Genomic DNA, 19,197 nt, shown 5'->3' on the forward strand with positions numbered 1-19,197 from the left:
CGACCTGACATCATGGTGGAGCGTGTGAATACGAGTACCTGATGGTCGCGTCGCACAACTCGAACGGAAGTAAAAGAGTAGGATACGTCCGTTGACTGATTTGCCGCTGTAACTTGTGCCTTCTGTCATCGTCATTTCCTCGAACGAATGAACACTGCCTCAACCTTATACGTATACATAAGTTCCTATCCCGTTGTATGGTGGGGGCTTTTTAAGGAACCCGCCTGTATATAGTGAGGCGTTCTATTCTTTGAAGACATTACTTGTGGCTTTAATCTTCTTTTCAATGTTTTTGTTGGTTACAAACAAATTCCGGATCGGATAGATGCATCTGAATCACTCATGTCGATGGACGCCTTGGCTTGACTTTATCAGTGGAAGTTTATCTCGGATCTATATTACCAATTAGGCTCGATTGTACTGTATCGAGATTCGACATTCAACTGAACTTGAGTCTAATCCAGCCCAATGTTCACTCCTTGCGACGAACTCGTGGCTGATGTGGAAGGAAAGAGTGGGGGAAAAGCTCATTCACAGCTACTGAACGCGAGCAAACATTGGTCAGGTCAGGTAAGGTATGCTGATCATTGATCGACATTCCATCATCCAGCAGCAATAGTCTGGAATGACACTAGTCATTGCCTGACGGAATGTGACGGACTTACTGCTTATCGGAAGGAAGGTAGTCGTCTATCCAGTGGAGTCGTTATTCCGATTCACCCGTTGAAGGAACATGAGGATGCATGCGGTGTTTGATTATGCTTTCCCCTATACGTACATACAAGCTTGTATCACGTCAACTCGGAAGGTCGAATATGATTTGACTCATCCAACAGTCTCGTCTCGCAAATTTTGTTTCCATTCCCAAGGAAACAAAGGGAATTGATTTGTTAATCAAGTGCCAACCCTATTTGTCAAAGTTCGAATCAGTAACCACTAGAAACAGGCTCAAGGTACAAGGCACAAACATCCCCTCTTATCACATCACATCACATCACATCACATCACTTCACATCTCTCTTTCACATGCATCCTTCCGTACACATCGGATCCTCTACTGGGCGATACACCCACGCATGCGTGCATGCATGCATGGTGCGCTGGGTTTGTGAGCCGAGCGTCGATGCTTGGTACTCCGTGCCAAGGTGAATCAGTCCATGGTGACCGTTGGATGGTCGAAGCTAAAGCTGGGAAATCAATGCACAGACGCGTCTCGACTCCCATCAAAAGGACAGGGCTAATCACCCCGCAGTGGCTTCGGGCGGCTTTTTCCCGGCGTACGCAGTGCAACATGACAGCTGTGGCGCCAAAAGGAGGTTAGTCCGAGATGATTCACGTGTGCACCCAGAAAATTCTGCATTCCTTTCCTTTCCAGTCAACGGCGAGACACCAGCTCAATGGAAAGAGATGATTGGAAATTTCATTTCCGCGAGACAGCGTTAAATCGATAGAGTAAATGTATACTTGTATACATCAACGCCCGTTCAATGCGACGCGTCGAGATTGAAATCAAAAGTTCTTGGTTTCAATTTTGCTGGATCCCAACTGAACGACTCGCAAAAAGCTAAAGGAGGAAGTGAAACACTGCGCCGACGTCATATGGGAGGAAAGCTGTAGTCCTGCTCTTAGAATCTGGAATAAAGTTGCCGAAGGCATTTTAATAAATCGTATATGATCGACCATTGATGGGAACGCCTCTCAAAATACAGTACAAGTGCGCATTTGCATTCTCTCTCGTCATTGGGCCAAATGCTAAGTAGGGTAAAAAAAGAAATTCCTCCGATTCTCTCATGTTTTGAAATCCCTCGCACAACTTATTCCTCGTCAACCCGCTCCCCGTATGCCTTATTTTCCTAATTAGGGGTTATATTTGAACCTGGACTCGGCATTTTCAGCACAGAAGGGACCAAACGCCTCATTGGTCACTGTTTACCCTTTATTGCTGCTGTACGTTGACAAGGGACCAAGCAAAGCATGTGCCTTGTGCGAAAAGCAAACCTCTCTAGTCTTTGAGGATAAAGCAGAGCAGGTAACATGGTGGATCCATTGTCTCTTGCTCTTGCTCTCTCTCACAACCAGCTATTACCATTTCTCCACCATCGACCATCCTCTTGATATTTTGTCACGTAATAACAGCACCTGTATTTTCCCCCTGAGTCAGCCATAACAACCCCACTACGACTCATTCCGCTGTTTTAAGGAATTAATCCGTCCGTGGAAAGAGAAAAAGCGCCTAGACTGGTACCTGGTCATTTTTGTCCTTCTAGCACATCATCGACCTACGTGTGTATACCTTTCGCATCTGTATATAAATAGCGTTGGTCTGTTCTCTGCAGATCACTTTTGCCCCATCCTTGATCCCCTTCTTCTCAGACAATCCATCCTGTCATATAACACCCTGTTCCCGTCGATCTTCGTATTACCAAATCCCGGTCACAACAACAAACCAAGATGAAGTTCTTCTCATTCGCCCTCGCCGCTACCATCGCTTCCGTAGCTATCGCTGCCCCCGTCCCCGAGCCCACCGTCGCTGCTCAAGGCTTCGGCAACCCCGGAGGTGCCCCAGCCTGGAAAAGAGAGGCTGAACCTGCCGTATCTGCCCAAGGCTTCGGCAATCCTGGTGAGTTCCTCCTTCTCACCTATCTTACCCCTTTCACCTCACGCTGACAGTGCTTTATGCTAGGTGGCGCTCCTGCTTGGAAGAGAGAGGCTGAACCCACCGTCGCCGCCCAAGGCTTCGGTAACCCCGGAGGTGCTCCCGCTTGGAAGAGAGAGGCTGAACCCACCGTCGCTGCCCAGGGGTTCGGTAATCCCGGAGGTGCTCCCGCTTGGAAGAGAGAGGCTGAACCCACCGTCGCTGCCCAGGGGTTCGGTAACCCCGGAGGTGCTCCCGCTTGGAAGAGAGAGGCTGAACCCACCGTCGCTGCCCAGGGGTTCGGTAATCCCGGAGGTGCTCCCGCTTGGAAGAGAGAGGCTGAACCCACCGTCGCTGCCCAGGGGTTCGGTAATCCCGGAGGTGCTCCCGCTTGGAAGAGAGAGGCTGAACCCACCGTCGCTGCCCAGGGGTTCGGTAACCCCGGAGGTGCTCCCGCTTGGAAGAGAGAGGCTGAACCCACCGTCGCTGCTCAAGGCTTCGGTAACCCAGGAGGTGCACCAGCATGGTAAAGAGCGGCCGAACTTATTGATGCTTGTCAGAACTTTAGTGCCCTGGTGAGTCAGTCAACACCTTTCTTATTCGATTCAACATGAGTTCACTGCTAACGTGTCAGTCGATCTTGTAGGAGGTGCTCCAGCTATGTTAACGAAGGTTGACATTTTTCGGGTCCGGTTTATCATGTCTCTCATTCTTCGCATTCAACCTTTCTCTTGTCACATCCACTTAACATCCCTTATCATGTCACAACATACAACTTGTCATAGCAAGGAACATTGTCATAAATAGCGGATAGTTGGGTTTCGCCTTTTACCTTTGATTTAGTAATTCATTTACATAGACTCTTTCACTCGTTTTGCCATAACACTTAGACAGTAGTAGTAACTCCTAACGTCAAACGGATAATATCGGAACTAATCATGCACAACTTTGCTTGTCGGCTTGCCAATACCAAGAACCATTCCACGTATAGGGCAATTTCCAGGACCTATTCCAGATGGCGGCAAAGTGTATATGTAGTCCTTGCATGATTGTGTGCCCTCTAAGACTAAGAATGTTTACTTCCAATGACAAAAGTGGCGTGTGCCCACGCACAGTTACTCGGCCTTTTCCCTCCCTTTCATGACGATCTCTGTGTTCGCCACCTGCGGTATTCAGTAGTACAGTGTGAGTCTCTTCGTGTAGATGGAACCGTGCACGTAAGGTTTTAGAATATCCCGGGAGCGAGACTTTATTCATCCCACGCTTATCTCTTTCTTTGGCACCAAGCACTCAATTTGTCAACGAAATAGCGGCAAAGAGGAATGTACAGTACATCGACGGCAGCTGGTACCTTGCAGCGGTCGAGTGATGGAGTGGAATGAATGACGAGTCTGATACTGCAAGGTATGCGGATCTAACAGGATGGATGTGAACGCAAAGGAGGTTGGTATGGGAAAGGGCAGGAATGTGAAATTACCAAGATGTACGATCCTCACTTCCCACCGATGTAGCTATTTTCATGTGAGTCTTTCGATGTAGTTGAAATATGATATTCCTCTGCTCTTCATCCTTTAGGATTTGGTGCTAAGCTGTAAGTCATGAAGGGTAACATCAAGGAATGGATCGAATGGAGATACACGACGACGGCGAGAGACATAGTCGCAATTGAAGCTGACTAGCACGAGTATCAGCTCTGACTTTCACCTCTACTTGTCGTTGAGTAGTACGCGGATCAAATATGAGGACGAACAAGAAAAAACAACTCTTCAAAAAAGTCAAAAATCCCTCTCCTCTGCCTCTTCCTCTCCTAGCTCCTTTCTGGTTCATACATCATGAGACCGCACTCTGACGGGGTCTCAAGAGAGATTCGAGAAACAACATTCCTCGAGGGCTCTCCTGTCTCTGAGTGATGAAAACAACTGAAGCCGCTGTACAATCTCTTTTAGATAGTCGAAAACAGGGATATAAAGCAGCTGTCATGAGGTCAAACGAATCGACTAAATGAAATTGCCGGCCAAATCATGTTGAATCACATCAAGCAAATATACCAACCGGCTCATATGACTAAGAAACAAACCAAATCAAACATAACAATGAGCTTTTTAAATATTGCATTATAAGGTACTGACATATCATTCTATAAGCTACAGCTATATGTTGAATCTATTCTATCATATCATCTTACACTATATGTCGATTTCATTCCACTTGCACCACCCCCTCCCCCCTCAGACTCAGACCTGCCTCATCATAGGCGTCTGACTCCCCATACTATACCTCCCATCCTGTCCCTCGAAGCTCGGCGGGGTAGTAGATGCGGTATTCCCACCATTACCCACATAATTACCCTCTTGGTAACCCCCTACCCCCGTCATACCAGTATTCCTCTCCATCATCTCCCTCCTCATAACCTCTTCCCGACCCCTCCAATCCGCCCTTTCAGGATAGGTGTCAAACGCTCCTCTACCCGTATAATCATTTGCGAGGTGATTAACATTCTCATGCCTTGCCTGCCACTTGGCTAATCTCCTCATGTACCTAGGCGAGGACTTTCCGGCTGGCCAAAGGTCCGCAGCGATAGTTAGGAAGTAGAAGACGAGGATGAATGAGACAGTCCATTCCAATGCGGCTGCTGCTGAGGTTACCCGATTGCATGTTTGCGCGGTGTGGGACTTGGTTGGTGTGGAGTTGCCGCCGCACTGCGTTGATGAGCGTCATCAGCGTTTGTTTTGCCGGATGCAAGACAAGGATGGTAGAGGATAAACGACGAGAAATGAGGAGAAGGCGACTCACAACTGCGTAGGTCGCTCCGAAAGCTATGGCGCAAGCTACCGCTACGATCACGACTGTCAATTTCAGGATGGAGTTTCGTCGGAGGGATTTTCGATCGGGATGGTCCTTGTGGAGTGACCACTGGGCAGAGCAGAGTCAACCTGGAAGGTATTTCGGAGGAAGAAAAGAAAGAATGAATGGTCTAGCGAGAGACGAGGGAACTTCGTGGTATGATGATCACTGTATAGTAAACTCACCACTTCTGCAGATTGGAAGATAGCCGATAAGGCTACGCCGATGATGAAGACTAGAGTCATTGTCCAGTGGATGGTCGAGTGGTCGAATGCGTTGAACTGATTTGCGAACGACACCAATATCAACTTCATTGTGCTACTGGATCTCTGAAATGGAAAGGAGAGTTCACTCACAGCTGAGAGAAGGACCAAACCCGCTGAACCTATTATGCAAAATACAATGGCGAGCCAATCTGCCATCAGAAGATATCAGCACGAATCCATAAATATACAGAGTCAACATTAAACAGGAAGACGACATACCAAATATCTTCTCCCTCTTCCTCAAATCTGTGGGTAACCTATCAACATGCCTCAACCACCTCTCAGCAAAGAGTGAGAGGATATAGAATCTAAATATGACAAAGAACAAAGATACGTTGAGCGGTTGATTAGCTCCAGTGTTTTCATGATCAGAATCAGTGGAAGAGAAAGGGTGGAAAGACTCACCCAGCAACACAACTACAAATAACAATGAACAGCGTCTGGTGCGTTGCCCCCACATCACTTATGAAAACTACGGACGCCTCGTCAGATTGGTACCGAGGTTTACCAGCCACGACCCAGAGTAGGAGGAGGGCGAGGATCCCGCCTAGCCATGTTAGGGCGGCGAGGATGGGAAAGAGGACGTAGGGGCCGAAGACTGCATCAAAACAAATCAGATCAGCACAGGTAGGCGTACAATTACAATTGCATTTTATCTAGTGCGTTACCATCATGATGGTGCAGTGTCAACTCACAGAAATGGGATGTTAATGTTCGGGTGTTCAACCATAGAGGTTGTCTTGCACCGTCGGCAGCTTTCATCGTGTATCGTTCTTGACGTAGATCTAAGAGGTTGTCGGGAGTGTGATATCTTCAGAAGACAGCGTCACTTGGGTATTCTAATTCTAATTCTATTTCTATTCCTATTCTAATCTCTCAACAGTTGGATTCTTGCGAACACAGGTCGACAACAACGAACGTTTCTTCTCCCTTTGCGAGATATGTTGTAAAGCACGACCAAATACAGATATTCTGAAGGACAAGAATCTATCGCTCTATATGGTTTATGCGTCAATGAAGTACCAGTGATATGAACAACGTAGCCAATTCTTCCAACAACGACCGTCATGCAGTTTTAACTAACCTTTACGAAAAAGTACAAAAATCGAAATCCCAAAAACGTCGATATTACGGCTTTGACCTTGACTTCGTCAACGACGTCATAAGTCGTACTGGTACTTCCCCGATTAGGTTTGATCCGATATACTCACTCTACTTGGTATAAGGCACGCTCAATCGCCGAACACATGCTCATCATGGTTCGGACTGGAACTGACATAATAACAATGTGTCATTGACTTGTATACCTATACATGGGATACTTGGCGGAAGATGGTATATACTATAGAAAATACTATTCAACAATAGACAGACCAAACCATTCGAAGTCCTCTCCTCTCGATCATATGTCAATATTGTAAACAAACCGAACCGAACCATACCTGTTCCAATCCTACATACCGTTTCTTCTCCTTTTCAATGGTATTATCGTCATCGTCATCGTCATCAAAATTATCTTCGTTCCAAAGATCAAGTCTAGAGGTGTTATCCTAATCGCTCTCCTCAGCTTTAGCCTTGGATCGAGGTTTTCTTGCTTTTTTGGGTGGAGGCTATACAGAAGCATACCTGTCAGCTACACCCACACGGACAGAGTTGCAATGCTGACCTACCTTGATCTCCTCCTCCTCATCATCTTCTGACTCGGCTTTGGCTTTCTTAGATCGCTTGTTGTTCTTGCCCTATTTGAGAGACATGAGCTACGCATACGTCGGGCGAGAGCTGTGTAACTCACTTTTGACTTGGACTTGAGTTTCTCCTCTTCCTCTTCATCTTGCTCGTCATCGTTCTCAGACTCAGATTCGACCAAAGATGTTTTAGGGGCCGCCTATCAGGAGTGAAGATCATGAGCTGCTGACTCCAGATGCGTTGATTGAGAGAAGTAGCTCACTTTTCTCTTTGATTTTTCCCTGACGGAGTCTTCTTCAGGTTCAGCTTTCGCTTTCTTGGCTGGGGCCTAGGCAGCGTGGTCACTCATAAGCTCTATATCGCATGTCTTGAGATGAGGAACACCAAAGTTACCTTTTTCTTCTTTGGCTTCTCCTCCTCCTCTTCGCTCAACTCACTCTCTGTTTCCTCCTTTTTCGCTTTCTTAGCGGTAGACTAACAAGTCAGAGTCAACATCAGCTGAAGAAGATGGATGGATTTACTTGCACTCCTAGCTTTTGAACTCGCTGTCTTAGATTTAGGTTTCTTCTCTTCTACCTCGGCGTCCCCATCTTCATCAGCCTTCTTCTTCTTTGGAGTAGCTTTTTTCTTCTTGGCTGGACTTGAGGAAGGGCCTTCTCCATCTTCTTTCTCGGGTGAAGGGGGTTTACGAGCGGACTCGGGGATATCTTCGTCGGCGACTATATCAGATTAGATGTGAATCAGTCTTGAGGGGTCAAGCTATTTAGATTAGGAAGAGTGAGCTTACCGTGTCCTTCTTCGAAAGCTGTTTTGACCTGTACTCGAGATCTCGTCAGCTCGTCTCTCCACGAGGAGTCGGTAGCTCACCTTTTCTTGGAATTCAGGTCTAGACGAGCGCGTTACGAGGATATCAGTTTCTTTTCAGTGGGGCAGAGATGAGAGGAGACATACGATAAGTCCTCAACTATTTCAACGTATCTTGTCAGCTGATCTGTTTGCTTATCCCGGCTAGATTGTCAACTTACATCCATCCACATCAGAAGCGTCTGGGAAATCCGATTTGAGATTTGAAATGACTTTCTCAGAGACGCCTACCATCGTCAACTCGTCAGTATCATCGTGTCCAGCTTCATCATTCTTCTTCGCCTCACTCACACCTCGCCCCCGGTGATCACCCAACCTCCCCATAATGATTTTGACTGTGGTTGTCTGGAAAGATGAGATGACTCACATCCCCAATGTTTCCACTTGAAACCTCCTTTTCCCTGGATCTCCACCCATACACCCAATCTCAGTTCCCCCTTTCCAATCTTCGTACCATTACATGGCTTTGGGCCTGTCGGGGGATCAGCGAGTGCGATGATGATGCAGAAGACAATGGGATCGACCCACCGTTGCACCCTGCTCTGGCTGTACTGGCTATATCGAGTCTGTATGCTGGCATTGTATTATGAGATTCTTACCAGGACCAAGTCGATGTGACAGTAGATGAATGGTTGAATGATGAGAAGATTGGATTGTTGCAGTAACACAATGCATTTATATATTCGAGTGATCCAATCAATCGACCAACAATACAATCACTCCTTAACTCTTCTTTCCTCTGATCCTCTGATTGTACTTTCGTATGTAGGGTCTGACGTAACCTGTAACCAATCCAACATGAACATTGCGAGCGGGACCATTTGCCAAGTGATACAGTTGCACACTATCGCGTCTTTTAAGGTTCGGGCATCGCCGGGTCATTCGTTGACATGGTGGGAACCGTGCTTAAGCATATCCTTAGTCCTTGGTAGCTTTCCTTTTATAGGATGGAATCATCTCTGATTAGTATTCTCACATCCACATACATCATCATCAATCATCAATCAACAATGTCTGTCCTTTGTTCTCACTACTCTCATTGACCCCTGTCTCACCTTAGTAGCATAGTCACTTGTATCGAAACCATCAACCTGTAACATCATCATCATCCCACATTCACACCCAACGCGATGTCCGCGCCACCACTGAATCGACAACAAGACGATTCAGAATCAGAGACACAATCAATAATTGAATCAGCTTCATCACCCACTCCGACCATACGTCATTCCTCTTCAAATCCACAACCACTCCCTACAGCAGCTCAAACTTTCGCTGATATCCTTAAATCGCAACCACCCTCTATTCAAAGTTCGGGACAACAAGGAGGAGCGGGGATAACGATGACTGCGCCGGAACTCAAACGATCGGGTAGTCAACAGCAGCAGGAAGCTTTGGGGAAGGGGAGACCGGGAAGTTCAAGCTCTGGATCTTATACTGCTGAACAACCTGAGGGTGAACAAGTAAGTTCCCATTCATTTCTGTATTTTGAATCACCTTTTACAATTGAAGATGTTCCTTAAGAGGGAACAACGCACTGGTCTTTTTTACCTTTTCACGCTGCATTTCGTTTCAGAATGGATCGATTCATGCTTTATGCATGGTTCGGCTCGTGAGATACTGTACCCTCACTACTACTTGTGTTGCTTGATTAGGAGGTGATGGTGGCTTGAGCTGAATCGTGATCGTGGTTCTGAATCGCTTCCTGTTGACGTCTTCTCTTTGATTCGATTTACCCCTTTGTTGTCTCCACGAATCTCAGTGTTGTTTGTCATTGCATTTCCATCATCGCTATTCCCTTGTCCATATCCTCTCTCCATTTGTATGACCTGTACCTATCGTAGCGAGCACTAACAATGACCACCCCAACTCAGCAACGACCCTACCCCACCTCGACACCTCAACATGCATCACCCCCTACTCAGTATCATGCGGCCTTATCGCCCGGCCGCGCATCCTCCATACGGTCTTTCACCACCGCAACGGAGGATGAAGACTACTATGACTCTCAACCACGTCCTCGATCTGCTGTACCTGGCTTACCGAGCTTGGAATCCACCCCAAGGGAGGAATGGGCAGTCAGAGGGGACCGCCCGCCACTGCTTTTGGAAGCAGTTTCGGATCGCCCAATACCACCTGGGGAGGGTTCAACAACTCCAATGCGGGTAGTATGCCCAGACCATCTAGGGTGCCTAGATTTCTTTCTAGCGGGACGTATCAACCTCCTAAAGAAGGTGGATCGATGTCGCGTTCCGCCTCGAGAGCCAGACCAAACCTTCAGCAGCGGGATACTGCTCCCGGATTGAAGAGGGAGGAAGAAGAAGAAGAAGTTGAAGATCGGGGTGCGGAATTGATCAAACAACGGCAGAAGGAACGTCGACAAGCTAGATTGAAGAAACAACATTTAGAGTTAGAGAAACGCTTAGCTGCCGAGGCTGATGGTGTCACACCGCTCGCTACTCCAGATCCTAGTGCTCCTACTACCGGTATACCGGAGGAATCCTTTTTGGCCCAACAGAACAGAGGTACAGCGAGTAGATCTATCTCCAGGTCCAGAGCACCTAGTGCGGACAGAAGGAGATATCCTAGTGAAGCTGGTTACTTCCCTAGACCATCTAGCGTGGCCGGTACGGAAACTCCAAGAGACGGTGGTCTGAGCCCCAGAGACGAGTTCCATCTACGAGCTCCATCGATACTCTCTAGTCAGGGCGACGAGGAAGATGAGGAGCTTATGGCGGCGGAGAGGGCTAGTATAGTTGATGAGATCGTGCATGATGTCGTAGAGGAGGAGACTGGAGCGGAAGGTGTTTCCGATGACGAAGAGGAAGAGGAAGATGAAGATGATGAGGGTGTAACCTTGAGAGATCGACAAGATGTAAGTGGATGAACCTTCCCGATAGAATTGATCAGCTGATAAAACCGAATAGGCCCTTAACATCGAACATCCCTTCGGTCTACCAATCTGGAAACCCGCTCTCTATAGAAAATCACGTTCCGTCACTCGAAATGCGGAATCAGCCCTTCATTCGATCCCATCCGCTGCTGCCGAAAGACACCTGCTTCCTGGTAATATACTTTGGATCTTACTTTTTGGTTGGTGGCTCGCTCTCGCTTGCTTTTTCGTGGCTGTATTGGTCAGTGGTGCAGAGGTACTCGGCGGCGGTCGAGGTGGATACGGTAAGACTCTTAGAGGTTTAGCATGGTATATCGGTTGGCCGTTTGGTAAATACGTGGAAGGTGAAGGTGCTCCTGAAGATGATCAAGAGGATTCCGGGGACGATGAAGAATCTGGCGGTCAACGAGGTAGACCTGATTATGGAACTTGGACAAGTCGATCTACTTCATCCGTTTCTCCCACTCCCAAACAACGTGTTGCTTCCGATGGCGCTTCATCAAATTACACCATCCGACATGAACCTAGTCGAGATTCGCTTGGCCTTCACGCTGGTCTACCTGATGAACCTCCCATTCGCCCATCTGCTGCTCCCACATCCCCTGCAGCGGCTTCATCAAGTACCATCCGAGGTGTCGAACAAGGCCATGATAGACATCCAACAGTCACTTTCTCGCCAAATGTGAAAGTCCGAGGCACTGCAGACGAGAGGACAGCCTTGCTCAGCAAACAATCATCAAGCACCGGTACTGGATCAGGATTCCGTCGACCAAGGAACAAGAAAGCCAAGTTCCTTGGTAGATTGATTTACTGGCCTGGATTCTTCCTGATTGTCGCTCCTATCATGCTGTTCGTCTGTATCCTATGTTGGTTCTTCGTCATCACCATTCCAATGGCCAAACTCACCTGGGCATTACTCAAGCTACTCTACTTTCGACCGTTGGAAATCAACTTCAGATCAGCACCGAAAGTTGTCGTTCCCGTACCTATCAATACACCTCACGGATCGCCCGAATCTGCCGATGGATCTGGTTCCACCACATTACGAGAGGATGGTTCGCCCTCTGGGTACACGATGAAGCGAGCTCATCTTACCGCTGGTCAGGTCGCTCCTACTTCTGGGCCCAAATCGACCGTTTTGCTCTGTACATACCGTGCGATCGGTCTACAGTATTACAAATATACCGTCGGAGGAGTCAACATAATGTTCATCAACCTACTTCCTCTGGTCTTCTTCGTGATCATCGATGGGTTGTTCATCCTGCCGTTCGTGGAGAAGCAGGAACATCATGGTCTCCCAATCTCACCATTCTTCAAACTCATCACCTCTCAAGCTCTCATCTTCGTTATGGCCCTAGCGTCCGTCATACCCCTATCGTACTTTATCGGTATGGCCGTTGCCTCCATCTCGGCTCAGTCCTCAATAGGTATGGGAGCAGTCATCAACGCCACCTTCGGATCCATCATCGAGATCATCTTGTATGCCATTGCGCTCATTCAGGGTAAAGGACGATTGGTCGAGGGATCCATCGTGGGGAGTATCCTCGCTGGTGTGCTGCTCATGCCTGGAGTATCTATGTGTTCTGGGGCGTTTAGAAGGAAAGAACAGAAGTTTAATGCGAAATCTGCGGGAGTCACTAGTACGATGTTGATTATGGCTATTATTGGGACGTTGACTCCTACGATGTTTTATCAGACTTATGGATCGGTGAGTGACTCTTCACTTTTGTCCCTCCTTGTCCCCCTGTCCAGAGTCACTTGATGGAACAACATTTCTCAGTGTTCATCTCCGTTTGGTCGAATATAATTTTTTTTGGCTCGTTACTGACTTCCTGTGTTGGGAAAACAGTTCGAACTTCATTGCGAAGGATGTCCCGAACCTGTTCAACATAACATCTCGGTCGTTCCTGAGATGTCCCTTGCTCCTCTTCGAAAAGGAGATGTATGGATGTGCGATCACTGTTATTACGAACATCCTGATCCGCAGAATGATCCGTTCTATCAGGAACAGGTTGAGACGCTCATGTACTGCTGTGCAGGTATTTTGCTATTTGTGAGTTACATTGTTCTCATCCCCTACTAAATCAAGTACGGCCGATATTTTCCTTCCTATTTTGGGTACTATGCTAGAAATGATATGGAAAAACAAATGCTGATAAAGCTAAATTTGTGTTACCAGTCCTACCTCATCGGTCTTTGGTTCTCGCTCCGAACCCACGCCGCACAAATCTGGCAAAATCCTCAACAACTCATGAAATCCGATGAAGCCGCCAACGCGATCCAAGCGATGCACCCAGCAGTCAAGGCTACTCTGACCCAAAGAATCACTCCTCAAGCGGTCATGCAACACATCTTGCCCCTCCACAAGTCAACCACTGCAAGTCCTGTACAGCCCTCACGGTCTACTCAGGGATCACCCAAATCAAGTATGAACAGATTACCAAGCCAGCTTGGTATTCATAAACCCTCTACCGTCCCTGAAGAACGGGAAGGCGAACAAGGTGAATCTAGCGGAACGAACGGAAGGTTAACGTCGAGTACTTTCAATCTACCTGCTGGATATACGCCGTTCCTCGATTCAGTGGATAAAGATCTGAAGAACTCCAATACCCACTTGACACCTATGCGATTACCTTCCACCCTTACTACTGAGGATTTCACGAGGGCAGTGGCTGTAGCTACTGTCAGTGCACTACGACACCAGGGATCGATCATCGGTAATACCTCGCAGGGCTCGGGATCCGCGCAAAAACAACGACAGGTGGTCGGACCCCTCCAACCGGCTGGTCATTCAAAGGAAGAGAGCGACGAGGAAGAACATGGTGGGCATGAGGCTCCGTCTTGGACCAGGGGTGTTTCCGCGGGAGTGTTGTTGGGTTGTACGTTGTTGTATGCTATCATTGCTGGTGAGTGCATCCTCATACTGATGACTAATCGTCTCATTACCTCCTGCACGGGATGGGATGGCTTGAGGTGGTTTGCTGATTCCTGATTTCTGGTTTACCAACCAATTTAGAAATCCTCGTCGATGTTGTTGATGTGGTCCTTCAAGGTTCGGGCATCGACGAAAAATTCCTGGGATTGACGCTGTTCGCGCTGGTACCTAATACTACGGAGTTTATGAATGCCATGTCTTTCGCTCTTAATGGGAATATCGCTTTGTCGTGAGTTGCGTCTGTCCCACAGCCCCTCCCTCACCCTACTATCTCGTAAGAGGCCAAATGCCCCAAATCCCCTGAAAACATCGCTAATTTTCGTCTTTGCATCGAATCAGAATGGAGATCGGTTCAGCATACGCATTGCAAGTTTGTCTACTACAGATTCCAGCTATGGTAGCGTTCTCGGCATTGTATCAGCCTGATAAGATGGGTGATGTGGTTGATACTTTCACGTGGGTATCTCTTCAATTACACTAGCTCGGGGAAAGAGTGGTTGAGCTGAGCGTTCTGGTTGTACAGATTGATCTTCCCCCGATGGGATGTCATCGCTATTATCTTGTCTATCTTCTTGTTGACTTATACATATATCGAGGCTAGGAGTAATTATCATAGAGGATCGATATTGGTTTTAGCGTGAGTGATTTGGCTCTGCCACCATCACCATCAAGCTTCAAGATCCTTTCATCTTGAGTATCCTTATAACGTAGCAGTAGGATCAATTGGCTAATATTCTTTGCAAATGGATGTACAGCTACATCGTCCTGATCATGGGATTCTACTATGCCCCAGCGAGATCTCAGGGGGATAGTAATGTAGATATGGTCTATGGACCGGAGAGCGTGGCGGGGATGGGGATGGGCATGAGCGTAGCGATGAGCAAACTCTGGGTGTAATGTAGAGTGAAGTAGAGTAAAGTAAATCTTGTTCTTGTGTGTACTACATCATGTTTGTTTTGTCTTCTCAATATCCTACTTCCTTGCAATTCTTTAATTCTGTTGTTTCTTCTGTATACCCTTCGTTCCCCTGTTCAGATCATTACAATCACGTCACGAATTAACGATTCCATAGTACAAGTGTTTCCTCTTATCATGTATGCTCTTCTTGCTTGGGTTAGAATGTGGTTGTATTAGACTCCAGTGTTGTGTAAAATGGTTGCAACAACAGATTGATGCTTGGTTACGGTTACGGTATCATGTGATTGATTGTGTGTATATGTCCATGCGTGTCAAGTATGTGTTTGGCTCGACGACAGATAAGGTGTTTTGATTGTATAAAAGATATCTCAGTGAAGAGCTCTACGCTCGTTGACATGCAAGAGTATCTTACTGTATGTCCCTCTCGAGCGTCGATCATCTGACGTTACTCGACTCGTGGCGCGTGGCGAGAGATCAGCGATCTTGTGAGTTTCAAAGAATTGAACCCTAGATCCAGGATAACTAACTTGGCTCTACCCTGAATCTGGATCATACTGCAGTGTGTGTCGAGTCGCTCGTGATCACCCACTTTCACTTGCACTTCTAAATGTATCCGGAGTATCAACTTGTCCGGACAGGACAGGGGAACGGGAAGGACGCCTTCGTCGTAGGTTTGAGTGCGAGGTGTGGTCCGAGTACATCTACCTAGACAAGGGGTCGCAATCACGCTAAAAGACGACATTACAAAGTACTCGCCAGTACTGTAACCGGTGTCCTGTCGCCGGTGGGTGTACTCTTGCTGCTTGACTGTATGTACTGTATCACTAGACTTGTATTGTCTTGTCAATACTCTCTTGGGATGTATTCAAACCCACCCACCCAGTCGTCTCAATTTCAGAACAAATAACATTGAGGTTATCATCAGTGATCACCATCGAAGCCAAGCCCTTTTCATTCTAAATCCGACCTATTCCTCTTGATTGCTGTGTTATCGTAAATCACTCATTCTCTTGGCATTAGCCACCGATTGATAATCACCTCTTACTGCACCAGCACTCCACTAGTTCATCCATCATCCACTTATCAACTGCAAGGATATTCCCTCATATACAGACAAGAGCATACATTACTTCAGTCCAACAGGATAACTAGCTCAGCGCAAAGATACCTTCAGATTGACCACCAGAGTGGGGCCAATCACCTGAACGCGCTATCTATTACACTAAAGGACGGGGCGTGGGTCCATTCGGATTAGATTGGTGACATCACCGCATCGACATCTACGATAACGACGGGGCACAAAGTGATAACCATCCATACATCTCCAAATTACTATCGACATCTATCAAGCTGGTATACATATCAACCTTGAAATACAGCATCAGACCCAGCCAAAGCAGACACCGGTAGAAATCCACTAGTCAATTCCCGACATTACATAGGCTTAACGTAAAAGCATCTCTCCACAGTTACGACTCTTTGGGTCTCACTCCATCTCTTCGCTGTCATCTCATCTCACAACGTTCATCTCATTATTCAAACAACTATACTGCAGCAAGTTATAGCATCGCATATACACATAACAACGCCTACTGTACTCGAATACCACTCATAGCTGGACAAGACATCGCAACACGCGTTTACCACACCACCAACCCAGGTTCATTTCCCATTTCCCACGTGCCCAAAACCCCCCCTGCTACCCTCTTGCCACCTCAACTCATCCTGTGTATACACCACTGATCCCCCACAATGTCATTCGGGACATCTCCCACCGCACCATCCCTCCTCATCCCCTCCAACCCGGCCTTCTCACCCGTCGAAACAGCACCTAAAGGAGGAATCTTGATCAACGTCCACAGAGCCTCTGAACCAACACTTTCAATCGATCCAACTCTCGCAGCATACCAATCCCAAGGTCATATTCGACGCCCATCCGACCCATCTTCCATAACAAGCGAAAAAGAGGACATCTCCTCATCCTACTCTCCAGTTCCATCACCTATACTGGGAGGTAATCAAACGCCAGGTCTCAAATCGCTCAAGATCCGATTCGCCCCTCTCCCTGATCCGCGGAGACCCAGGAGTCTCAGTACGGGCCGTAATATCGCATGGACGAATGAGGTGGATGAGAATGGTGATGAGAAGAGACAGCTTTCTTTGAAGGATCATGCTGTAGATGATTATGCGGTGCAGGATGAGTCGGACGAGGAACCACCAGAAGAAGAGGATGGGGATGAGGAGAGCAAGACGAGGAGATGGAGTAAGAGTATGGGATTGAGTAGTAGTTGGAAAGTATCTAAGAAGTTGTTGACGGGTAAGAATCCGATCAAAGATAAGGAAAAAGATAAAGAGGAGATGTCGACTTATGGGCAGGGGGCGCCGTTGAAGAAGAGTGTTAGTACGGGTGGATTCATTGGATCGTGAGTTTGATTCTGGTTCATCGTCTGACTAATCACCCTTCGACTTTCCCGTCGTTGTACCGTTATCTCTTCTGCAATATATGCGAATCTGTGTTAATTGGAGAGTTGGGTGGCTATCATCTGGAGACTAAGCTAATATGTTGTCTTCCTCACCAGCTCACCATTTCGATGGACAGCCGAAACCGAACGTAAATCAAGTATGCAAGGCACCTCCCCACCTACAGTCACGTCCTTCCTTTCATCTCGATCATCTTCCACCCCAGGCGGTTCCTCACCTTCAGCCTCAGGACACAGGCGCAACTCATCCTTGGAACCTGGCTCGTCGTATAACAGTCGTCTGAGCAGCTCGCCCTCAACGACCCCTATCAGAATGATGAATGGGCGGGTGTACGGTTCGAGACGAGCATCGGAAGCTGCTGCTAGGGAGAAACAGCTGAGGGAGAAGAACGAACCTGCCTTTGTGGAGTGGGGTCAGGGACAAGTCGCTCAGCGTACGACTGAGGAAACGGGGACTAAAGGAGGGTTCTTGGGCGATAATGATGATGGTGGTGGGATGGCCTGGGTCAAACGGAGGAGAGAAGAACGGGAGAGGGAGAGGTTGAAGAAAGAGCAGGAAGAGCAAGAACGAAAAGAACGAGAGCAAGTGCAAGGAGGAGAAGAAAAATCAGGTATGGGAGGGGGACTGTCTTCTAGTCAATCGTCTTCTACCTCTTCATTGGACTTGAATAACCAGAAACCATCGCTCGGGATCAATACGAGTAATCTCAAGACTCCAGCTATTGAGATTTCGGAATTACCACCTACGCCCATCATCAGAGTATCAGAGTCCGATACCTCCAATAGCAATGATTCGCCACGGGCACAAACTCGCTCTGAATTTGGTACGATCGATGAAGGACCTAAAGGGGAGAGGATGGCTCCGACTCCACCCAACGTATCTTCGCCCAAGACTGGTCATTCTGCAGAGATGATCGAAGAGAGGAAAGAGGGCGATCATGTCGTTCAAGCTATGAGGATTCCTTCGGGCGGTAATAACAAGAACAAAAACAAGTTGACCGATCCATTTGGTCAAGAGAGCTCGAGGCGTGGAGTTCAGAGTGAAGATGAGGATGAGGATGATGATGAAGAGGAGGAAGAAGGGGAGGATGATGGGGATTTCGAGGATGATGAAGAGGAGGAGATGGATATTAGGTGAGTCGGTCTTGTTTGATTTGCTGTTGCGTGAGCATTGGAAGAATGATGACTGATCTGGGATTCGATGGTAGGACGACCTCGAGTGCCGCTGGAGTCGAGGTCATAAGTCGACACAAGTGATAAAATTATCCTTCAAAATCAAGGTACTCTCTGCAAGACAGAAAAATAAAATAAATATCTGATATATTTGTAACACCACATCGTTCAGTTGTATACCTATTCAAAGCTTATACCTGTATTTCTCCTCTCATCTTCTTGAGTATTATCTCTGAAACAGTTGTCCTCTTCGGCCTTGAATATAAATTCATAAGATATCTTTGACTTGTACCGTTTCGCGTTATTGCTTTATATTGTATTTGCTGGTTATGGTTGAAAAATATGTTGAATGGTTGTTACATATCTTGTTATTCTGGTTGTGCTACCTTGTAAGATATCTCGATATATATATAGGAGTAGGAGTATGAGTATGAGAATGGAATGGAATGGATGGTCAGGTCAAATGCCACACTCATACAACACGATGCATGTTGATGCATTCC

At 47.2% G+C, this 19,197-nt stretch overlaps 6 protein-coding genes across 6 annotated transcripts; 4 read left to right on the plus strand and 2 right to left on the minus strand.

Annotated features, from left to right (window-relative positions):
* Window positions 1-2,451: 2,451 nt before the first annotated feature.
* On the plus strand, window positions 2,452-3,165 carry I302_102388 (uncharacterized protein; the record flags this gene model as incomplete). Its single annotated transcript, XM_065869471.1, has 2 exons — window positions 2,452-2,620; window positions 2,684-3,165. 2 exons carry the CDS (start codon window positions 2,452-2,454, stop codon window positions 3,163-3,165), a joined length of 651 nt encoding a protein of 216 aa, XP_065725543.1.
* Window positions 3,166-4,869: 1,704 nt separating this feature from the next.
* Window positions 4,870-6,507, minus strand: I302_102389 (uncharacterized protein; the record flags this gene model as incomplete). Its single annotated transcript, XM_019187765.1, has 7 exons — window positions 4,870-5,334; window positions 5,429-5,548; window positions 5,665-5,760; window positions 5,836-5,894; window positions 5,965-6,053; window positions 6,151-6,343; window positions 6,441-6,507. 7 exons carry the CDS (start codon window positions 6,505-6,507, stop codon window positions 4,870-4,872), a joined length of 1,089 nt encoding a protein of 362 aa, XP_019050643.1.
* A 788-nt stretch (window positions 6,508-7,295) lies between these two features.
* Window positions 7,296-8,875, minus strand: I302_102390 (uncharacterized protein; the record flags this gene model as incomplete). The annotated part of the gene is made up of 12 exons (XM_065869472.1): window positions 7,296-7,355; window positions 7,416-7,484; window positions 7,538-7,630; window positions 7,694-7,759; window positions 7,825-7,905; window positions 7,978-8,150; window positions 8,219-8,246; window positions 8,299-8,317; window positions 8,383-8,395; window positions 8,457-8,522; window positions 8,663-8,767; window positions 8,824-8,875. The coding sequence occupies 12 exons, from the start codon at window positions 8,873-8,875 to the stop codon at window positions 7,296-7,298; spliced, it is 825 nt and encodes a 274-aa protein (XP_065725544.1).
* Window positions 8,876-9,425: 550 nt separating this feature from the next.
* I302_102391 (uncharacterized protein) lies at window positions 9,426-9,818 on the plus strand (the record flags this gene model as incomplete). The annotated part of the gene is made up of 1 exon (XM_065869473.1): window positions 9,426-9,818. One exon carries the CDS (start codon window positions 9,426-9,428, stop codon window positions 9,816-9,818), a length of 393 nt encoding a protein of 130 aa, XP_065725545.1.
* Window positions 9,819-10,151: 333 nt separating this feature from the next.
* I302_102392 (calcium/proton exchanger) lies at window positions 10,152-15,020 on the plus strand (the record flags this gene model as incomplete). The annotated part of the gene is made up of 9 exons (XM_065869474.1): window positions 10,152-10,219; window positions 10,375-11,170; window positions 11,223-12,896; window positions 13,038-13,241; window positions 13,368-14,094; window positions 14,205-14,352; window positions 14,463-14,579; window positions 14,647-14,760; window positions 14,879-15,020. 9 exons carry the CDS (start codon window positions 10,152-10,154, stop codon window positions 15,018-15,020), a joined length of 3,990 nt encoding a protein of 1,329 aa, XP_065725546.1.
* A 1,773-nt stretch (window positions 15,021-16,793) lies between these two features.
* Window positions 16,794-18,778, plus strand: I302_102393 (uncharacterized protein; the record flags this gene model as incomplete). Its single annotated transcript, XM_019187768.2, has 3 exons — window positions 16,794-17,464; window positions 17,621-18,655; window positions 18,730-18,778. 3 exons carry the CDS (start codon window positions 16,794-16,796, stop codon window positions 18,776-18,778), a joined length of 1,755 nt encoding a protein of 584 aa, XP_019050646.2.
* Between the last annotated feature and the right edge of the window lie 419 nt (window positions 18,779-19,197).

This window comes from Kwoniella bestiolae, chromosome 1 (genome assembly GCF_000512585.2).
Source record: "Kwoniella bestiolae CBS 10118 chromosome 1, complete sequence".
Lineage (NCBI taxonomy): Eukaryota > Fungi > Basidiomycota > Tremellomycetes > Tremellales > Cryptococcaceae > Kwoniella > Kwoniella bestiolae.